The sequence below is a fragment of the Macaca mulatta genome, chromosome 4, assembly GCF_049350105.2.
Source record: "Macaca mulatta isolate MMU2019108-1 chromosome 4, T2T-MMU8v2.0, whole genome shotgun sequence".
NCBI lineage: Eukaryota > Metazoa > Chordata > Mammalia > Primates > Cercopithecidae > Macaca > Macaca mulatta.
In genome coordinates this window covers 13,621,212-13,644,619 of record NC_133409.1, presented here as the reverse complement: position 1 = coordinate 13,644,619, position 23,408 = coordinate 13,621,212, and the positions used below count along the sequence as shown (strand labels likewise).

At 43.6% G+C, this 23,408-nt stretch overlaps 1 protein-coding gene across 4 annotated transcripts in view; it reads right to left on the bottom strand.

Moving 5' to 3' along the window:
• Positions 1–23,408, bottom strand: part of AFG1L (AFG1 like ATPase) — a 253,080-nt gene that overhangs the window by 12,698 nt on the left and 216,974 nt on the right. For 2 of the 4 annotated variants that reach the window (XR_013416155.1, XR_001444556.3), the window contains 4 exons: positions 19,742–19,855; positions 16,731–16,855; positions 15,578–15,842; positions 6,961–13,280 (listed from right to left, as the gene is read on the bottom strand). Coding sequence is in view for 2 of the 4 variants with exons in the window: in XM_077999234.1 (XP_077855360.1) it covers positions 16,727–16,855; positions 19,742–19,855 (243 nt within the window). In the remaining 2 variants the exon portion in view is untranslated. Of the gene's footprint in view, positions 1–6,960; positions 13,281–15,577; positions 15,843–16,260; positions 16,856–19,741; positions 19,856–23,408 lie in introns of those variants that run through there. The other 2 variants (XM_077999234.1, XM_015137620.3) reach the window with 1 other exon arrangement.

Below are 23,408 nucleotides of genomic sequence, written 5' to 3'. Positions count from 1 at the left end.
ACTTCTGTAAAAGTTAATGGGAAAGAAAAAAGTTTAAAAAAATTTCTTAAAGTCCTGTCTTTATAAAATTAGTCATGTCCATAACATCCTGTAGCACGTAAACTGTAGTGTGAGGTGACTCACTGCAGGTGAGTGCACAAGTAAGGATGCCATCCTCGAGGCCTCAGCATTACGAATGCCACGTCTCCTTGGGGATGAAAGATGTTAGACCATGGCTGGCTCACAATGGACAGAGAGGTGCTAAGGACCATCCAGATGGCAAAAATGGTAAAACAATTTTTATTTCTAATTTTTCAGATCACTAATACAACAAAATAGAATTTCTTATGCTTTCTTCCTGCTGGGTCCCCGTGGCCGTCAAGTGCTCTGTGGTGTGCCCCTCCTGCCTCAGTCTGGCGACCACGGCCCCACACTGGTACTGTAAGCGTGCTAGCCTTGCCTGCCTGCCCGCCCCCACCACCAGAGATTTCTAAGCTTCTTAAGAGCAACAGCTGTGCCTTGTCCTTCTCATCCCTCCCAAGCACCTAACCCAGGGTGAGCAAAGCTCAGCTGCTCCATGACACTGGCTTCAGGAACTGGCTGTGAACAGCCAATAAGCCCTATAATTTGCAGATGTCCACGCGGACCCAGCGTAGGTGGGACACAGTGAAGAATAAAGCCCAGATCCCATTCCTGAGGCTGCCTGAGGTACTGGGATGAGAGGTGTTTGCAAGACATGCCATACAGTCCAGGGTAGAGAGAAGCAAGAGCTGCTGGAGAAATACTCGCAGAGTGCTGTGGGAGACTGCAGCAAAGACGCTTCCTGCTGGTTCATGCTGCCTAGCACTGAGAAAGGCTTCCTGGAGGAGGTGGCATTCTGCTTAGTGGTATAGGCTTTTGTACTATGGCAGCAAGAGGAAAAGGACTAAGAAAAGGTGATGAGGTGAAGCTTTGGAGATGCCATCAAAGAGGAGCACCCATCGGGGAAAAGTACAGAGGGAGGAGGAAGGGCAAAGACCTCACCAGGTCGCTCTCAAGGACAAACAAAAATCCATAGGTGGTGGCCTGGGATGTGACAGTAGCACTCGCTACAGTATTCCAGATACATTGGGTTTTTGATAATACTTTTTACCCAGCTGGGGAAAAAGGCCATTAGTTGCCAACTCACAGATTTTCTTACTCTTCCTCCCATACCCCAAACACAACCCTGCCTTTCGGCCCTTGCGCTAGCTTCCCTCTGACTAAAATGCTCTGCCCCGAGGGTCACCCAGCTGGGCCCCATGCCCTGGAGGGCTCCACACAGAAGCTATCTCCTCAGAGGCCTTCTCTGACCATCTGATCCCAGGGCGCCCCGGGCACTCTCCAGCCCAGCACCCTTCTGCATTTTTGTCTCAGTCCTAAACACACCCTGATGTTGTCTCATTTATTTTTATGGTGATTTGTTTACTATCTGCCTCCCCCACTCCACCCACCACCTCCACACTAGACTATAAGGGTCAGGGCTGCTGTGATCACTGACCTTAAAAACGGAGTGAGTAGCTTCACCCTGGTCCTCTTAAAGTACTTTGTTATAAAGGCTAGTTTGATGAAATGGCCTCACCTGAGAGGACCTCAAAACCACTTAATGGAAAAAGAGAGGGGGAGTGAGACAGAAATATAAAAGAGTGGGATTGCTCCAATGAAACTTGATGTGTGAGGTTACCAGGCAGTTTTAGTTTAATGCCTATTTCAATCTACTTTGCCTCATTTCTTTAGCTTCAGTTAAAAAACAAACAAACAAACAAAAAAACTTACTGTGCTTCATGTACCTCTCAAAGCTGCCTTAAATTGTCAGAGAACAGTGATCAAACTAATAAATATATTTTAAAAACTTTGGGGATATAACATCAATTATTTGATTTCTCAAACAATTTTATTAGGCCAGACTTGGTGGCTCATGCCTGTCATCCCAGCACTTTGGGAGGCCAAGGCTGGAGGACCACTTGAGCCCAGGAGTTTGAGACCAACCTGGGCAACATAGGAAGACCTGTCTCTACAAAATTTAAAAAAAAAAAAAAAAAAAAAAAAGTAGCCAGCCAGGTGCCACCCTGTAATCCCAGCATTTTGGGAGGCTGAGGCGGGTGGATCACCTCAGGTCAGGAGTTTGAAACCAGCCTGCCTAACATGGTGAAACCCCGTCTCTACTAAATACAAAAAATTAGCCAGGTGTGGTGGTGCATGCCTGTAATCTGAGCTAATTGCGAGGCTGAGACAGGAGAATCGTTTGTACCTGGAAGGCGGAGGTTGCAGTGAGCCTAGATGGCACCATTGCACTCCAGCTTGGGCAACAAGAGCAAAACTCCGTCTCAAAAAAAAAAAAAAAAAAAAAAATTAGCCGGACATGGTGGTGTGTGCCTGTAGTCCCAGCTGCTTGAGAGGCTGAGGTGGGAGGATCACTTGAGCCCAGGAGGTTGGACTTGAGCTTGCAACGAGTCATGATCGTGCCACTGTACTCCAGCCTGGGTGACAGAGTAAGACACCCAAAAAAAAAACAAAAAAACAACAACAAAAAAACCTTCTTTAGGAAAGTTAAATGTTACTCAATGTTGAGTCCTTGTTTCCTAATCTTAGCTAATCATTAGGTTCACTGATGACACTTATTTTAAAAATACAGTTTTTTGGGTCTCTCCAAAGAAGATCCAAGTTCAATAAGTTTGGCATGGGGCTGAATAGTCTGTATCAGCTTCCCAGGTGGTTCTGATGGCTCACTAGGTTTGGGGAACAATGTAGTAAGTCATCCTTAATTATCATCCAGCAAACAGTATCAATGGCAAACTCAACTTGCTTGAGAGCTCAGTAGTGTGAGGAAAATAGTCTTAAAGAAGTGAACGCTTTTGCCAAGAATGTGCTGAGTATAATGTTCTGACATGTAATATAATGACATATTTGGTCAGATTCTCCTAATAAATGATCATGTCCAGCATGCCGGCACCTTAGGGCGCCCTCTTCAGGAGCCTCTTGGGTAGCTGAGGACCCTCAGTCCTCCCTACCTGATAGGAGGGTCGTACCGGTCACCCTCACTACTTCCAACCGCAGTGACTCAGCCCTTGGAAAAACCAACACCCTGACTTTGTTAATCTTCCAGAGAGCAGGTGAGCACCAAGCCCCTGCAAGAGGCTGCCACACACACACGAGGAGGGACCAGAGTTCAGGCGTCTGAACTTGTGGTCATGGGCCCCTGGAGAATCTATGCAAAATCTCAGTGGATATTTGTGTAGAACTTGGTTAGAGTGGAGATTTCTGAGCATTCATCCTCAGCTTCTTGGTGGAGCCCATGACAACAAAAGGTTAGGGCCTCAGCTTAGAGAATGAGACTAGCTTAGAGAATGAGACTGGTGGTTCACCTCACCAAGCTGCAGATTACCCTCGGCCCTTTGCAGTCTGTCTCACAGGTGAAGGTTTGCACTGGGAGGAGGACCCAAAGCGCACCCTCCATTCGGCTTCATGTAGGCAGAGGGAGCAGAAGGCACACATGCAAACATGAAGGGCCGTGAGTGCTGCGCAGAGAAGACAGAAGGTGGAGGCCGAGCTACCCCAGGCCAGGGTCCAAGAATGGGAATGGAGGAGTGACATCTGGCCATCATCCGTGCCTCTGAGCCCCTGGGCAGGTTCCTCAGGGCTGCCTCTACTCATCTTCCAGATGGAACTGAAATGCCAGCCCGAAGAATGGGAGCCCTGTGACCCAGCATCTCTCTCAGAACAGGAAGGGAGTTTGAGGACAATCATAGATAACAATTGCTGGCTAATGAATGTCTGCGCGGTGCTGGGCGCTATGAGTAATGATCTCTGATGCCCACAGCACCCGGCAAGGTTGGTATTCTTTCCCCCATTTTACAAATGGGGAGATGAAGGTTGAGCAACTTTGGCTAACACGCCAGGTCACACAGCAGGCATTTAACCCAGGTCTGACTCCAGACGAAGCTGGACGAGTGAGGAAGCCAAGCTCCATACTAACGGCTTTGCCCATCATGGAGCTGAGAACCTAGCCAGCCTCTCTTGATCCCATTCCGGACCCTTCTGCCACACATGGAGCTTGGAAAGAATGAACTAACACAGAAAGGAGGTTTGGCTCTGCAGAGGATGTAAATGGGGGCTGAGGTAAACAGCAGGCTGAGGACACCCTCCCCACCCCCACCCCCTGGGGCATAAATTCTAGCCTTGAGGCAGAGTTGAAGGGGACCAAAACTCAGTGGCACAAACTGGGGACAAACCAGAGCCTTGGAGGAGAAAGCCTTCCCCAAACCAAGAGTCAAGGTGGGTCTAGAGAGCACACATAGGCTGCAGATCCAGGTCAGCCTGAATAAGGACGGTGCCCTGGGTCACAGCAGGAAGAGGGACCTGCCCTTAGCTGTCATCAGGTTGCTCTGGGGCCCTCTGACTTATGCTATGACAAGAGCTCTGAGTGCCAATATTCTGCCCGCTCCTTCTCCATCTCCATGAGGGAGTCCCCTCCCAACCACCACAGCAGGTCCTCTCTTCCTTCTTCTTTCTCTCTTTTTCTTTCTTCTTTCTTTCTTTCTCTCTCTCTTTCTTCTCTTTCTTTCCTTCCTTCCTTCCTTCCTTCCTTCCTTCCTTCCCCTCCCTTCCTCCCTTCCTCCCTTCCTCCCTTCCTTCCTTCCTTTCTCTCTCTCTTCTTTCTTCCTTTTCCTTTCTTTCATTGATAAAGAGTTTCGCTCTGTCACCCAGGCTGGAGTGCAGTGGTGTGATCTCAGCTCACTGCAACTTCTGCCTCCCAGGCTCAAGCGATTCTCCTGCCTCAGCCTCCTGAGTAGCTGGGATTATAGGAGTGCACCACCATGCCCGGCTAATTTTTGTATTTTTTGTAAAGATGGGGTTTTACCATGTTGCCCAGGCTGGACTCTTGAGCTCAGGTGATCCGCCTGCCTTGGCCTCCCCAAGTGCTGGGATTACAGGCTTGAGCTATCACACCTGGCCCCTTCTGTTCCTTATTCCCCACGTGTAACTATGGGCTACAAAGTGGTGATTGTAAGGTGGGAGTTTAGCTCATCCATACATCAGCTGTCTATATTTTGCCCCAAACTTAAAGTTGCTTTGTCATGGTTTGAGCATTATTTTTGTGCTGTTCAGTTTAATTATGTCAGTACCACAAAAGCATAAGCAATTATTTTTAATTCTACAAACTCGATAATCAAGTTGCTCTAATCAATAGAAATCAACTGATACTTCTTTAGCAATTGAATTTAATATTCTGCCTTTTCAGAGTTTGGTTAAAATATGATAGGTTATTAGTGCAAAATGAGGGACACATTTTGATGATAGCAGCAGTTTTTACACTGTGCACCCTGAATTTTGGGTTCTAAAGGGGAATTGTTACGTCTTGAAGGACCAAATTATGTCTAATTTCTCTCTGAACATTCAGAAGAATAACACTCATTATAACTCCCTCTTCTGAATTGCCAGAGCACTTTGTAATTTCTCGTTGTATGGATGACACTCGGCCCTGCACTGGTGCTCTCTCTCAACCCTTTTCATCTCCTGGAGACTAGCGATGGGTTTTGTCATTCTGCATCTCTCCTCCCGAGCACAGTGTTTGTCCCTCGGTCCGTTCTATGCCTTTTACTACATTTCCTGGCTGACTTGAGTGCCCTGGTCTTCCCAGAATACCTGGGCGAGGCTCTTCCTTGACACTTACCACATTATGTCTATGTGTTGTCCCTAAAAGATCACAAGCCTGTCATGGTGAGGGAGTTTGTCTCATTATTCTCAGTGTGCCCAGCTCCTGGCACAGAGTAGACAGCAAGTAAATGATGAATGAATGAATGACTGGTGAATATCTGTACACTTTTTTTTGACAGAGTCTCACTCCATCACCCAGATTGGAGTGCAGTGATGCGATCTCAGCTCACTGCAGCCTTCACCTCCTGGGTTCAAGCAATTCTCGTGCCTCAGCCTCCTGAGTAGCTGAGATTACAGATGGTGTGCCACCATGCCCAGCTAATTTTTGTATTTTGAGACAGGGTTTTACCATGTCGGCGAGGCTGGTCTTGAACTCCTGGCCTTAAGTGATCCACCCGCCTCGGCCTCCCAAATTGCTGGGATTACAGGCATGAGCCACCGCGCCCAGCCCTGTACACTATTTTTAATAGCTTGATTCACATACCATAAAATCCAACCAGGTAAGGCACACAGTTCAGCGATTTTTAGTGTAGTCACAGAGTTTTGCGATCACCACTACAATCTAATTTCAGATGTTTTCATTATCCCTAAAAGAAATCTTGTACCCATTAGCAATTATTCCTCATTCCTGCCCTCACCCCCAGGCCCTACTCTTTATCGCTACAGATTTGCCTAATTGACATATCACACACATGGAGCCATATATATGTGTGCCCATCATGATTGGCTTCTTTCACTTAGAATAATATTTTCAAGGTCCATCCTTGTAGCAGCATGTATCAGGACTTCATTTTCATTGCTGGATACTACTACTTTATATGTAATGCCACATCATGTTTATCCATTCACCAGGTAGTGGACATTTGGGTTTTCACTTTGGGGCTAATATAATAATCTTTTGCAAACATTCATGCACAAGTTTTTGTGCGGATATATATTTTTATTTCTCTTAGGTATCTAGGAATAGAATTGCTAGATGCTTAATATTTTGAGGAGCTGCCAAACTGTTTCCCAAAGCTACACCATTTTACATTTTCATCAGCAGCGTATGAGGGTTCCAATTTCTTCACATCCTTGCCAGCCTTTTTTATTCTCCATCTCTTTGATTCTAACCATCCTAGTAGTGTAAAGTGGTGTCTCACAGTGATTTTGATTTGCATTTCCCTAATGAGTCATGATACTGAGCATCTTTTCGTGTGCTTACGGGCCATCTGTATACACCGTTTGATCAAATTATATATCATCAGAGCTTCACAGAAATAAAGGTCTTAGATGAGGCCCAAAGAGTAACATTAAGTGACTTACCCACAGTTATGTGCATGAGGTTTTATACGGTTAGTAGCAGTACAGGATCTCAGATACACTCCTGACTCCTAGTGGTGCTCTGTTCTTCCTGCCTGCCCCTTCTCTCAGGATGCCTCTGGATCGCCACCTGCTGGAGGAATGAAATGGCTGGATTCCTTTTGGGTCGGGGTAAGCATGTGCCTTGGCACTGCTTGATTTTATACCCTGCCTATTCTTCTTTGGTTAGATTATTTCAGCTCTGAAAATGGTTTTCTCTGGATGCAGACTTCATATGTGAATAAATGTTTTTTATAACTTGCATCTGCTTAGAGTTTTAAACAACTGATGGCTCAAGTCCAAGCCCTGAAGAATTGCAAGCAGCTTTCTTGCCCACTTGAGTATCAAAGTCGGGTTTAAAGTCATCGGATACATTTAAACTTTTCCACCTAATATTTTCACTGTGACCCAAAAAACACAAAACCCAAGTAAAAAAGTATTGGAAGTGAAGGGATGCAGGGGGATTCTTGGGGGCAGTTATAGCACATGTGTGAATGTTGAGGTTTGGGGCAATAGAGAGTTGTGTTGCTATTGCTAAGCCCTCTAGAGACAAGCCACGTGGGTCTGGAGATGAAGCCAAGGAGAGCAGCCATTCTTAGTGTCAGTTCCCAAGGAAGGGTCAGGTTCTCAGACAAGAAACAGACCCTGAAGGGGCTGGCCGGCCAGCCGGCTGGTGTATAGTCAAGACAAGCTGGATTATGCTGCCATAACAAATAACACCAAAGGTCTCCATGGTTTATTAGAATGTAATTTATTTTTATTTTTTACCTTATTTCTCCAAGGAAAAACAGAATGTAATTTTATTTCTTGCTCACACAGCATTTGCCATGGGTGGTTTGGTATTTCCATGTGGAGGCTCAGCCTTCCAGGCTATTTTATCTTGGGTGTCTCTGTCTCAACATGGTATTTCCAGGTTTTCCATGCAAAAGAAAAGAGATCTAGAAGCTCTCAAGCCAGCTAGTAAGTGCTTCACCTTGGAAATGACACATATGTCACATCACTTCCACTCACTGCCAACTAACTGCTCAGAAGTAGTCACATGGCCTTGCCTAACTGCCACGGGGCCAGAAAGTGTGAGCCGCTGTGTGCTTAGAAAGAGAGAACTGGTTATGGGCAAGTTCTAGCGGTGACTGTCATGCTGCAGAAGAGGCTTCTTTTTGGATTCTGCCCTTTCCAGGAAGCACTCAGAGGTATATGTGTGTCTATGAGTATCGTCTTGTGGAGGGGGATAGAAGAGGTGTCTGGAATCTGGAGGGGGAGCTGGAACAAAGTGGAGATTCATGCTGAAGATGATCACATTAAATCTGATTAGCCATATCATCTCGATTCCAGGTATTTTCTGAATTTATTATCTATATCCCCAAAAAAAAAAAAAAATATATATATATATATTTGAGAGTTTCACTCTGTTGCCCAAGCTGGAGTGCAATGGCGCAGTCTCGGCTCACTACAACCTCTGCCTCTTGAGTTTAGGTGATTCTCCTGCCTTAGCCTCCTGAGAAGCTGGGATTATAGGGACGCACCATCATGCCTGGCTAATTTTCTTTTTTTTTTTTTTTTTTTTTTTTTTTTTTGAGACGGAGTCTCGCTCTGTCGCCGGGGCTGGAGCGCAGTGGCCGGATCTCAGCTCACTGCAAGCTCCGCCTCCCGGGTTTACGCCATTCTCCTGCCTCAGCCTCCTGTGTAGCTGGGACTACAGGCGCCCGCCACCTCGCCCGGCTAGTTTTTTGTATTTTTTTAGTAGAGACGGGGTTTCACTGTGTCCGCCAGGATGGTCTCGATCTCCTGACCTCGTGATCCGCCCGTCTCGGCCTCCCAAAGTGCTGGGATTACAGGCTTGAGCCACCGCGCCCAGCCATGCCTGGCTAATTTTCATGTTTTTTGTGGAGATGGGGTTTCACCATGTTGGCCAGGCTGGTCTTGAACCCCTTACCTCAAGCGATCCACCTGCCTCAGCCTCCCAAAGTGCTGGGATTACACGTGTGAGACACTGTACCTGGCCTGTATCCCCCAAATATTAATGAAGTCTTTCTCTTCGCTGAGAGTTGGAAAACTGAACAGGTGTGGCTCATGCTAGCCTGGTAGACTACGGAGAAGGTGATCTTAGGGGCAAGGGGGAGCCACATGTTCCAGATGAGGTTAGCCAGTTTTAGAGATTCAAGCTTTAATTTTGATTTAAATTGCTGACTTTTCTTTAAGGAGCAATATAATCAACATATAAATTCTCCTATTCAAATAATCACTTTTTTTCTTTTTCCTTTTTCTTTCTTTTCACTCCTGGCTTCAAGTGATCCCCCCACCTTGGCCTCCCAAAGTGTTGGGATTACAGGCATGAGCCACTGTGCCTGGACAAAATAATGACTTTTTTTTTTCTTTCTTTTAAAGAAAGCTTTAAACTTCATCATGTCCCACAGAGCATCTAGCAGAGTGCCTTGTCATAAGAAGCACTTGACAGTGTTTATTCAATAAATTAAAGAGTGAATCAGTGAAATGAGAACTGTCTACTGCATTCCCAAAGGCCAGCTTGTCCTAGGACTCTCTGGAGTCTTATCCCCAGCCCCCAGGTGGATAATGAGGACTGGGAGACTCCAGAACTGATCCCATCACTGTAGAAACACTCAGGACAGGCTGAAAGTCCTGGGATCACCTTTGCTTAACCTGCTCTTGTCTTCAGATTGTTGGGTTTGCCATTCATTCCAATAACTAACCATTCTCCAAGTCCTGCCCTGCACTGATACTTATCTTGGACCCTTTCTGCAACATGTAACATGATTCCAATGTTTATCCTTTCTTTTCTGTTCCCAACATCACTGGCTCTTGTTGACTGCCAGTGGCAAAGTATTAGAGTACTGCAGCTGTGTGAGTGCCTGAGACAGTATCATTGCAAAAAGTGTACCATTGCAAGAAGATATTTCAGTGTGGAGGATTGGGTTGAGTACTATTTGAGACACACTGAGTTTAAGCAGCATTCAAGAGGAGAGATCCAGCAGGCAATTGGAAGTACAGAACAGGAGACTGGTGGATTCAGGGATGGGAAGACACACTTGAGAATAACTGGCATCAGCTGGTATTTGTTGCTATGGACATCAAGAAAAGAGTGTGAAAAAGACGTTATGTGTGAAAGGACTTTGTATAATATTGGGTGTTGTTTTTTATAATTAGCATTTTTATGTGGATCCAAGAAAGAACTTAGATGGTGAGAAAAGGAAAAGGAACCAGAAGCTTTCAGAGATGGAAGAGCTGAGACACAGGAGGAGAAGCTAGAGAAGAGAGTTGCAAGGTTGGGGTTGGGCTGGCAAAGTGCTTAGGGCTCAGAGCAGCAGGCAACAATGAGGATGAAGTGAGGCAGTGGCTAGGAGGTCTCAATGGGTAGACTGGCTACCATCTTCTCCTATATTCAAATTCCCATCTAGCTTGGCCCCACCCTTCCCATGCTTAGGACCCTCTCTCCACTCCAGTTGCCAATACCAGCTCTTACCAGTGGGCTCCAGTGGGCACATGGGAATCCTTCATCCCATTAGCAATAAACTCAGCCTTGTCCAAGTGTGGTCCAGGGACCCTTGAGGGACCTGTGACTCTTGGTGAGTCCATGAGGTGAAAGTCATTTTCCATAAAACCACTAAGACATTATTTACCTTTCTCTCTCATTCTCCCACATGCACACAGTTGATTTTTTCAGGAGCTACATGATGTGTGATATTCCAACAGATTGAATGCAAAGGCAGGTATGAGAATCTGGCTGTATTTTACTAACCCAGACATTGGCAACAATTTAAAACAATGCCACTTTTCTCACTAACTTGTTTCTTGTTTTGGAAAATGCTGTTACTTTTCATAATGCTATTTAGGTAATATTTTGTATGCTTATTGTTATTTTTAAATGAATTAAATATCTAACAATTTCTCTGTTTGATTTCTGATACTGGTGATTATACATCCCACCCACATAAAAGCTCTTTGGGGTCTGCAAGCATTTTGAAAGTGGAAAGTAGGGCCAGATGTGGTGGTTCATGCTTATAATTCCAGCACTTTGGGAGGCTGAGGCAGGAGGATCACTTGAGCCCAGGAGTTTGAGACCAGCCCTGGCAACATAGCCAGAGCCCATCTGTGTTTTTTAAAAAAATTTAAAAATTAGCTGAGCATGGTGGTGCACACCTGTAGTCCCAGCTACTTGGGAGGCTGAGGTGGGAGGATCACTTGAGCCAGGGAAGTCAAGGCTGCAGTGAGCCATGATTGTGCCACTGCACTCCACGGTCTCAAAGTAAATAAATAAATGAATAGACAGAGAGAGAGAGAGTCCTGAGATTGAAATGTTTGATAGCCACAATGGAATTCCTTATTTTCTTCAAGCTCTAACCCCTTCTCTAAGAACAATATCTCCTTTCCCAGAATTATTGTGAAGATTAAATATTTCAGTTTGCCAGCCACTGTGATTCCAATTATTTGCTATCACATATGGGGCTGTGCAAAACAACACCCCTGTGCATGCCCCCACACCCACATCTTTCCTGTTCCAGCCTCAAGACCACGATGACTTTAGAATGGGGGCTACTATTACTACTACTACCAGGAGGGCTGCAGAGCACAGGGTTGGGATCCAAAAGACATGTGCTTACTCAATATGCTTGTGAAACCACTTACCCCCCCGAGTGCCCCGGTTTCCTCATGGGTAGTAGGATAATCACATCTCCTCGCAGAATTTGCTGTGGACGACGGATATGGTAGGAGCAAACGATCCTTCCGCCTTGGCCTCCTAAAGTGCTTTGTAAACTAGGAAGTGCTGCATGGTTACCTATTTTGACGTTATTAGTGTGGGTGGAGAAGAAAGGCAGAGGAGCGCAGGTCTCCAGGGAGGAGAGGGGTGGGCTCTGGGAGGTACCTTTGTGTGTGCTAGTGTGCTGATGACCTGGGCTCCAGGAATCACAGCAACAGCCTCTACTCCCTGGAAAGTGCCGTGGTCTCTGCATCAGGTGCCCAGAGTCAGGACCCAGCTGCAGGCAGGGCTGTCTGTGCTTACCGGCTGTGTAGTCATAGGCAAGAGCTCCACGGCCTGCCTGATTGGCGGTGATCAACCCTGCTGCACCTTAGAATCTTACGAGGAACATTAACAAGTGCTGATGCTGGGGCCACACATCTGACTCACCACACCTGACCCTGGAGGTGGACCTAGGCCTAGGAATGTGTAGCATTGAGAACCACTGGACTTTTTTTTCCTGTCAGTTTATCCTACTGACCACAAGATGGTGCCCTATTTCTGGGAAATCTTTGATGTTCACCAAACAACAATTAATTTCTGTATTAATCCTGAAAACATGGATTTGAATTTAACAACCTTCTCCAGCATCTCATTAAGCCAGACCCACGTGCTCTTGGTGTCTAGCCATTTAATGAGTATCTTTTCCCTTCTGTTAGAAACCAGTGGTTGGAATGTGTCTTCTGTTTTGCGTTCCTCAAAAGGCTATAACACAAAGTAGAAAGTAGGATTTATGATCATAATCATTAGTATCAATGACAACTGATGTTCGTTTAATCGTTTAATCCTTTGCCATTTGCAAAGCGCTCTTCACCAACAATCCTCATAGTAACTCTATGAAATGGGCATTATGATTCCCATTTATAAGATGACACAACTGAGGCTCAGAGCACTATCTTGGTTGAGGTCACAAAACAATAATGAGCAGAACTGAATTTTCCAATGCTGGATCTCGAGCCCTTCCCACTGCATCATTAGAGACAAGCAATCAACCACCAGGAACCCAGGAAGTACAGCCCTGAGATAGGAAAATTCTCAGCACAACATCCGGAAAGCCCCTTAGGCAAGCAGGCAAGACAGACTGATGGCTCCATGCAGCACAGATGAAAGGCTGGCGGACCGGCATGTTTGACTGGACCGAGTGACCAGCGCGGGTAACAGATGTGAGGGTCCTAGTGAGCTGCTGGACTGAGTCAGTAGACACTCGACAAGAGGGCAGATTTTAACATTTGTAATTTTCTATTCCAGAAAAATGAACTGCTATATGCCAATAGGGAACATTCATCTTAATTCTGACTGTATAAGAAGTTATAAACTCATTTCCAAAGAAAATCCTTTCCTACCAGCAAGTGACGTCTTTTGAGATTAGTAAATCTAATAAAGGTAACTTACAGACTTGCTGCAAGACAGATTCCCGTAACTGAACAGGAACCCAAATGTCAGGGACCCAGGCGCCCAATCCTTCTGCGTGTTTTTAATCTCAGATAAAGCAGCCATCAAGTGTAGGTTCCAGTTACGTGGACCAGCAATACTGTTTTCAGGACAGAGGCAATGAAATGGAAAATGTAATATGTTAGCACTTCGCTAATTTTATTGACTTCAGCGTATATTTTAGCAATTCAGGATTCTGCTTTAGCTGTGTTCCGTGTCTCAGCTTCCCTGTCTATCAAATGATTATAATGGCACCTATCTCATAAGACTGTTACATGGATCAAAAGAGTTTATAAAGCACATAGAACCATGTCCAGGACACAGAAAACATGATGTGTTTCTTAAATAAATAAATGGATATAAGCACATCCACTTATCTTACAAGTGAAATTTTAATTTTTTTCAATATTCCAACTAATTTTAAAATTATGTTATTTGCACACTTGTAAGTACAGGAAATATATATACATTAAGAAGATAAAAGTATTGCCTTATTATTAAATTTTGAAGTCCCACTGAAAAGGCATAAATTTGATTAAAATAATGCTACAGTCTTTTCGGCCTCAGAAATAGGTTAAAATTACTTAAGTCCATCCTGTTTTCCATCTCAGGATTAGTGATATCAGCAAATAAGCTCATACATGGCGTAAAGAAATATGAGAAGTGATAAGATTTTTCTTCTTCTTCTCTAAGAAAAGCTTTCCTTTTTCTCCGCTTGACCTCTGTTAAGTCTGGGAACCAGTGATCAGTTTGGAGAGCACCCTTGGCACATGGTGTTTTCTCCTGACTCTAAAGACATCCCCCGTCTGTGTTTTGAATTGAATGGGAGCTTTCCACAGCACTACTCGGCTCAAACCTCCAACTCAAAGTATACATTTAAAGCATTTCAAAAAAAGAGCATTTGCTGAGAGACTTCTAGGGAGAAAGACTGGAATGCTGAGAATGTAATAGGGGCAGGGCTTGGAAGAAAGACAAATTGAAATGTTGCTCTCCAATCTAGGGGTTGCGTTTCATGTTGGCATTACTTTTCTTTTAGTAGAGCTACCACACTGTTTCCTAGTGATGGCTATTCTTGAAGACTTGGGTTTTTTTCTTGCGTGCTATTTTATGAAATAAACTTTGTAGATTTCCAGCCACCATGGAACTCCTTCCTCCCCTCCAGAGATCCAGCCAAAGCCTTCTAGCCCCACTTTCTGCATAAACCCCTCTCCCAGCTCAAAGAGCCTCTTCCACTGTAGCCAGTCCCACCAGGCCCCTGGAGCTGGGGAAGAAGATTGCAGAGTGGGGACACAGAAGTGGACACATGCTCCAGTTACTTAGGTGGAGACTGAGCTACTGAGTTTTTCCCTCAGGGTTTAAGTTCTTTTGTACCAAAATGACATTATAGGGAAGCTACACTGAGAATTACATAGGCTCCTACACATTGGGACAGCACCCCAACTAACATTACATGATTGTTTCTATGGAAAAATGAAACTTTATTCCCAATATCTGCCCTCAAATGAACTTTTTAACATAACAGTTATAAAAGTTATAAAAGTATGTAGAAGAGGAGGACTCTTATACATACACTAACACTCAGGGACAGTTCTGTCTATCGGTCATACTGTCCATCTATCTATCTATCCATTCACATTATTTTTTTAAAAATTAAGGTACAGAATAATTACCAAAGGAATGGGAAAAGTAAAAAGCTAACATCTAAAGAATAAAGTTAAACATTTTATATTTACTGAGTTCAAATCAATGGTTCTGTTGTAAATTTATCTTCACCTTCATTCACCGAGTTAAATCAATCAATTTTTAAAACAATCTCTCTTTTTTTTTTAAATAGTAAGAGACAGTGTGATATAAAATATAGTACATGAGTTTTGTAGTTGTAAACTGTAAATCTCAGGTCAAGCTACTTAACTTTCCCAAGCCTCAGTTTTCTTATCTTTAAACAGGGATTATAATATTCACTTTCTAAGACTATTTTTTTTTAACTGAGCTAATGTAAATATGTAGCATTAAATCTGGCACAAAGTGGTTATTTCCCATCTTTCTTCCCTATTACTTAACCTCTTTGAAATTACTGTGTTTCACTTCAATAAAAATATCTTTAAACCACATTTCGTTGACAGAAGGCTTGATTTAAATAAACTCTTCTCTCGGCTTGGGTACTCATCCATCTATCTGCTTGCCTTAATTAGGTTAATGTCTAAAAGAGACTACTGTGATGGCTTATTGACTAACAAATTAAATAGGGCCATGCCATGCCACACTACACCTGCCAGGAGATGGCTGGAGTGGCCAAGATATAAAAATAAAAAATAAATAATAAATAAATAAATAATAAATCAAATAGGTTCAAAGAGCTTACTTATGTTGACCACTGTAATCATTGAACTGACTTACCTCTGCCTTACCTTCCCCTAAATGCTGCATTTTCACTAGATTTTGTGGATTTTATGTTTTTTCTTTTTTTTTCACACTCATCCACAGCCGAAGATCCACTTTGTGACAATAGTTAGTAAAGCCAGGTTTTACTCAAAGATGCAAAAAATGAGCTCAGTGAAGGACAAATCAGATTTCCTTTGAAGCAGGCTTGTCAGGCGTTCTTTCCTATTTCCTATTAGGTCCATCTCATGGCGGAGTCGGCAGCAAGGGCGGGGGCAGCATGCTGCAAGGAGAGCAAGTGTCTATGGACAGTGGGAAGGAGCCTGCTGTCCACTGGGGTCCAGCCAGCCCCATGTGAGTGGAAGTCTCCTCTGCTGACGGAGTGCCTACAACTCTGACACCCACCCCCCCCGCCCACACTCTCTCACTGGTCCCCATTCCTGGTTGCAGAGTTGGTAGTTCTGCCTGCAGATCTGCCTGTTGGCTGGAATTTGACACTTGCTCCTTAATTGATCTCATTATAATTCTCAATTTTTTTTTTTAGAAGACTCTGTGACCACTTGAGATCAAGTCCTGCCTACTAAGCTTGATCTCAGGATTAAAAACATATTTTTTTATTATGTAGAAATCTGAAGGCCTAGGACATTTACTATAATTCATAACCAAAAAAAAAAAAAAAACAAAACACATATAAGCCCATATTCTAAAATATTATCCCTTTTAGTTTATATCAGATTGGAAAACTGTCTTTGTTTTGAATTCAAACATAAGGCATTTCTCCCGTTATAAAAGATGGATTTCTAACGTGCCACCACCATGCAGCCAAAGCTTGAAGGCGTCCAGACATCTTGCATTTACTTGTGCATTCAAGGTTCATTCAGGTGGTTTAATGTGAAGCTAAAATGTCTGGTCTTACATTCATCTTCAGGAATGATGATTTTAATTTCATGGTACAGAAATAAGGCCAAATAAGAAAAAGTAGACCTAAAAATGTTAAGTGTTTAACTTACTAATCCACTAGATCTTTGACAGCAATTTTAGATTAAAATGGTCCAGAGGACAAAGTGCATAATTAATGATGAGAAAATGATTCCTTCAAGTCCCACAATAAGGAGTTCTGCCTGCGTTAACCATTTGTCTAGAGTTTTATTTATGTGAAAGTGACAGTTACTTCTTGGTTCTGTCTCCTTCGTTCCAGTACTGTTCAGTCTGCATTTCTGTGAGTCGAGAAATCGTGCGCTGAAATGCAAAGATTTCCTCTTCTCCAGTAAACATGGAGAGTCCTTCTGCTGAATCCTGGTTATAAAACAAACAAATTAAATTAAAGCTATCACAAATGAAAATCTACAGAACCTAAGCATAGGTTTAAGAAAACTTTTTAGGCTTACCGGTTTAGATTATGCCTTTTTTTAATAACTTTTTTTTTCATATACAATCCCTTAAATGAGACTAGAGAGTCAGCCAATTTAAACTGCTAGGCAGTAAACACATCAAATTATCAGAGAGAAAACTTAAAAGGGAAAACTTTCTCCAGAAGTGTACATCAGAAATAAGTAATGTTAAACAAAACAAAACAAAAAAAACGGTAGTTCCGAGAAGCTAGAAAGAGGCTGGTGTAGGCCTCCAGACAGGGTCCCATTGCCTAATGGGGAGGCCCTAAGGACAAACCTCTGGAGAGCCTTTTCCAATCCAACCAATGACTAAAGGAGAGCAAATGCGAATGAACAGTGGGTCTGGGTTCTGGAGAATGTGCCTGAGATCTAAAAGCCAGGGCTGAAAGCCAGGGCTGTTGTTAGTCTTCAGCTGCTGGGACAATTGATCCCACCATCTAGGACCAAGTTGGGAAGCCCTGTCTCTGTGAGGCTAGTAACCCCATCTCTGTAAGGCTGTGACACCAACACAGACTCGTGGCCACTAAGTGGGCTTGGAATTTTTCTCTTTCCTTAGAGGTTTGCTAGTATGCTTTTTCAGAGAAAAATTCTGGATTCCTAAGTCCATCTTCTCCACTGATTCATTGTGAACCTTCATGGCCCTGAGGTCACATTCCCTGATTTCTTCATATATGATTGGCTCCATCTGCTGAGCTTACTTTGTCTTGATCCTAGGGGAATTTGAGACAGGGTTTCACTCCGTCACCCAGGCTGGAGTGCAGTGGTGCCATCTTGGCTCACTGCAACCTCTGCCTTTTGGGTTCAAGTGATCTTCCTGCCTCAGCCTCCCCAGTAGCTAAGATTACAGGTATGTACCACCACACCTGGCTAATTTTTTATTTTTTATTTTTTGTAGAAATGGTGTTTCGCCATGTTGCCCAGGCTGGTCTTAAACTCCTGAGCTCAAAGCAGTCTGCCCACCTCGGCCTCCCAAAGTACTAGGATTACAGGAATGACTCATTGCACCAGCCTAGGGGAAAAAAATTTTAAGAGCCAATGATGTAAACTTTACCAACCTTTTGGCACCAGGCACCAGTTTCATGTAAGAGAATTTTTCCAGGGACCGGGGGCAGGGGGATGGTTTTGGGATGAAACTGTTCTACCTTAGATCTTAGGCATTAGATTCTCATAAACAGCGTGCAACCTCGATCCCTTGCACATGCAGTTCACAACAGAGTTGGCGGTCCTCTGAGAATCTAATGCTGCCGCTGATGGGACAGGAGGCGGAGCTCAGGTGGTAATGCTTGCTCCTCCACTGCTCACCTCCTGCTGTGAGACCTGGTTCCTAACAGGCCACAAACCAATACCAGTCTGTGGCCCAGGGGCTGGGGGGCCTGATGTAAAGGACTTTAGAAACTGAGCTGATGTAGCTCCTCAAGTGTATTCTTTCAAATTGTCAAAGACAGTATTTGGATGTAAATATTGCTCTTGGAGAACCAACATTTCAAATGATCCCAGTACAGAGATTTATAAGCAGCTATTTATTTCTACACTGCTATGGTCTGAATGTTTGTGTCCATCCAAAATTCATATGTTGAAATCCTAACCCATAAGGTGATAGTATTGGCAGCGGAGCCTTTGGGAGTTGATTAGGTCTTGTGGGTGGAGCCCTAATGAATGAGATTAATGCCTTTATAAAAGATGCCCCAGAGAGATCTCTCACCCCTTCCACCGTGTGAGGTTTATACAGAAAAGACAGAGGCTTATGAACTAGGAAGTGGGCCTTCACCAGATGGCACCCTGATCTTGGACTTCCCAGCCTCCAGAACTGTTAGAAATAAATTTCTGTTGTCTGTAAGCTACCCAGTTCATGGTGTTTTGTTATAGCAGACTAAGACATACACATAGGTTTAAGTCATCATATTGGAAAGTTCACTTTCTAAACAGGCCTCATTCTCCCAAACTCCTGAAAATGCCTCATTTCTACTCAGGTTGATAAGGAATTGTTTCCTTGTTCCAGGCAGTCTTTCGCCTGTGGGGCTGGAAGAATTGGGCTCCCCTCAGGGGGTGAGTGTTGATAGTTGTAAACTTTTGACTAATATTTCAATTGTTGATAGGTGAGAAGAAACACATCCCGTAACATTCTTACAGAAGGAGAAAATGCAAAGTCACTTCTGGTTGGCCTGGGGTGAATCACCAGACTCCAAGTTCCAGGAAAACTGGGCTAGCATCTGTTTGTTCCCTACAGAGTGTCCCCAGAGCCTGGCACCCACAGGTACTCCATAAATGTTTGCAGAATGGAGGTAGGGAGATTAATCAGGGATTTCTTTTCGAGCCCAGGACCTTGCTAGGCACTCCATGGTCCTGGACTAGCCAGCCCACATGCTTGGATACTGTATCATGCACTCTACAAATCCAGCAAGCATTTAGAAAGATATCCAGAAACGGCAGCATGGTATAGCAGAGCAAGCCCAGAACCAGACGCAGGTGGCTTGGCATCCAGCTCTGGCCTACCACTATTCAGCAGTGTGACCGTGGGCACCTTAGTCCACCTCTCTAGGCTTCATTTTTATCACATGCAAAATGGAGCACTGAACTATATGACCACTAAGATTCCCTCCACTGTTAAGTTTATAATTTTCTATATTTAGTGATATTGAGAATGATAAATTTGCTACACGGGCTTACAGGAGAAGCAGCAAATCAATGGTTAACTATACACTGCATTTCTTCTTCAAAATGTAGCCATGCATCAAACCAAAAACAATTAAGCTGTTTTATAATAAAAAGAGATTATGTTAATATCGCCTACCTGGCTCAGCCCCAAATCATCCATCAGTATTCTGCTTTGCTCCAACTCACTGTCATGATGTTGATGTAAAAATAAGCTTGATATAGGAGTCGACGCAGAGCAAATTACACGCACCTGAAATAGAAGAAAATGAGTAAATGTGTTACTCTTTACATTTCACAAGTTGAAGGTAAGAAAAATCTCACAAAATAAAAATCTGTTTTTCACATACAGAAGCTTGGATCTTTGCTTTTAAGACGTCCATATATTTTTTTCCTAATTGTTTATCTCTTTAAAGCAGTGTTTTAAAACTGCATAGTACTTTTCAGAATATTTCCACACAACTCCTACCACCCTGTGAAGTAGGGCACAAAGGTTTATTGGGAGACTTCAGGGCTGGACAGGACTCAGTTCAAGACATCAGCCCAGATCTTCAGTTCTTAGTCCAATGCTTTTTCCATTACTGCTCTGGTTTGAATGTTTTTGTCCCATCCAAAATTCATGCTGAAACTTACTCCACAATGCAATAGGATTAAGAGGTGTGGCCTCTAGGATATGATTGAGTCATGAGGCTCTGCTTTCACCCATGGGATTCAGTGCCCTTATACAAGATTTGATGGAGGGAGTTCACCATTTTTTGCCTTCCATTCCTTCCACCATGCAAGAACACAACATTTGTGCCCTCTGGCGGCAACAAGGCATCATCCTGAAGCAGAGCGTAACCCTCACCAAACACCCAAACCTGCTGGCACCTTGATCTCAGACCTCCTAGAACTGGAAGAAATAAATTCCTATTATTTATAAATTACCCAGTCTATGGTATTTTGTATAGCACCACATACTGACTAAGATGATTACACTGTGATGTTGACATTTATACCTGGCTGTTTGGAGCTGGTCTGTGCACCTAAGATGCTCCCCAGAGACACTGTGAAGAGGTTAGTTACCCTTTTGCTGCACAGCAGACTGCTAAGTTCAGTGCACTGCTATTCTAATTAGGCCAGTGATATTAGCATCCTGCTAGGACCTTCTTCAAAAAGATGAAGATTTACATTAATATCTCTTGATTATGTAAGTATTTGAGTGAGTGTTCATATGTGATCATATATTGGAGACAGCTTTTATATCTTTTATATCCACTAGTTTAAATACAAAACATATTCTTTTTGATGTTTTAAAAGCCCTGAATTTGTCTTCAGGATTCATAACTATCTTTTTAGATCATTATTTAAATAATAATACACCAGTACTTAAAAATCATGTGTTGACATTTGACACTAGATTTTCCATATCCAAATGGCCTTCTACCTCCTCTTATAAGTTATTTTAATCAAAGACACTTTTTCATTATTTACATGGGACTATCCTTCTTTCACAAATCTCCATGAATACATTATAGAATAATGTCTGTTTAATGCTCCCAATTTCTGAAATAAAATGGTTTTGACTACACTTTAATAAAGAGTGTAATCTCTAAATGTGTGGTTTAGTTAAAGGGAATGTTAGGAGGGTAGTTTGAGTATTCCATCATATTGCCAGATAAATTCTTTTTTCCTTCAATTAAGAAGTGAAAAGGTGGGGGTGAGGTAGGGTTGGGGGTAGGACTGAGGGATGGGGGCCATAAGCTTTCTCTAAGGCATTCCTAGCTGAAATATCAAAATAACAAGTCTCTCAATCCTCCACTATGAGCCATCCTAATCATGCCCCTCCGTCGTTTTCTTCTTGAAGCCTAGTCCTGTAAAAACAGCAGCCTCCAGGCCCCTGCCCTTCATTCCACCCCTGCCCTCCCCACCATTAGTGTAGAGTCGAGTCTGTGGAAGGCAAACCACTCACAGCTGATGGGCCTCCATCCCCCAGCTCTGCGTCCTCAGCCTCCTGCCTCTCCAGATTCCCTGGTCACATGTGTGTGGGCTCCACAGGGACACACAGCAGCTTTTGATAGCACTCCCTTAGGTGGCCTTCCCTCAGCTTCTGCGTCAGAGCCACACTTGCTGCCTTTCACACTCGGCCCACCCCGGAGCCGTTGCTGCAAACTCCCCAAGCTGGTTACCCCTTTCGTTCTGTGCATAGAGTTTAGCCCTCGCTCTTCTCAGCGTTTATAGGAAGCACCTGAGAAACATGAGAACATGCAGTTCCTGGCCCCATGCCTGGTACTCATTTGCTGGGGTGGGGATGGGTGAGCTCTGGAATCTGGATTTTTAAGTAGGCCAGATGGTTCTGCCACAGGTGGCCCTCAGAGGATTTCCCACCCCATAGATCAGTGCACTCTCCCCGCTAGACTTTCACAGCACCATATGCCTCCTTCTCTAAGAGGTCATCCCACAGTGGTGATTTTACATTGAGTTCCGTGGACATCTGAATCACCTTTCTCTGGTATTAGGCTATCTAAGCTCTTTGAAGGCAGGCACCATCTAGTTTCACTTGCCACTGAATTTCTAGTGTTTGGCATGATGAAGTTTACAGAATGAATTAGCAAATGAAATATTAAATTATCACCTCTCCCTCCCAGCAGATTCTGTGGCTTATCTCCTTCCCACAAAGTCCCTTCAATTTAGAATCACTGCTCTAATTCTGTGCAAAGAATAGGGAGGAAAAAAGTGTATCTAATGGTAAAATAATATTTAAATTAATTCTAATTTCAAAATGTACTTTTGCTATGAATCTATATTTACAGATACATTCTATTAATAGCTCACCTTTGAGAGCATACCATATGCCAGACAACATTCTTTGTGCTTTACATGCTCATTTAATATTCACAACAACTTCAAAAGTACCATTATTATCTGCTTTTTCTAGAAAAGGCAGTTGAAGCTCAGAGAGATTAAGATGGTCTCTAGGATAGACAGCCTGACCCCAGGGCCCACTCTTGAACCACTAGGCTATGCGCCTTTGATGAATGGGCGATGGCTTGGCAATTCACGCTAAAACATATGGATTAAAAACAAACAAACAACAAGATGGAATAATGCTAGCTACTGGGGTTTCTGGGTCATAGGGAGAGAGAGAGCTTCAGTATTCAGAAGGGTCCTCTAGTCATCCACTCATTTGTTTTCTTCTCCTTCTCCTTCTCCTTCTCCTCCTTCTCCTCCTCCTCCTTCTCTTTCTCCTACTTCTTCATCTTCTTTTTTTTTTTTTTTTTGAGAGATAGGGCCTCACTCTGTCACCCAGGCTGGAAGGCTGGAGTGCAGTGGCATGATATGACTCACTACTGTAACCTTGAACTCCTGGGCTTAAGCAATCCTCCCACCTCAGCCTCCCAAGTAGGCAGGATGACAGGCCCACACTGCCACACCCAGCTAATTTTCTTATTTTTTGTAGAGCTAGGATTTTGCTATGCTGTCCAGGCTGGTCTTGAACTCCTGGCCTCAGGCGATCCTCCCTTGGCCTCCCAAAGTGCTGGGATGATAGGCATGAGCCATCACACCTGGCTTGCTCATGCATTATTCTATCAGTGCAATCATTTATTCATGCAACAAATACTTACTGAGCATTCAGTCTATGCAAGACATTGTGTTTCAGAATGGGATAGATGAAGCATATAAGCTGCTTGGTAGAATGATGCAATCATTCACACAGCAGAGCGTCTTGTGATGGGAGTTTTACTATAGTACTACTGCTGCTTCACTGATAGTGCTTATACAGCATTCAGTTTGTGCCAAATGTTTTAAATGCTTTACATGGATTT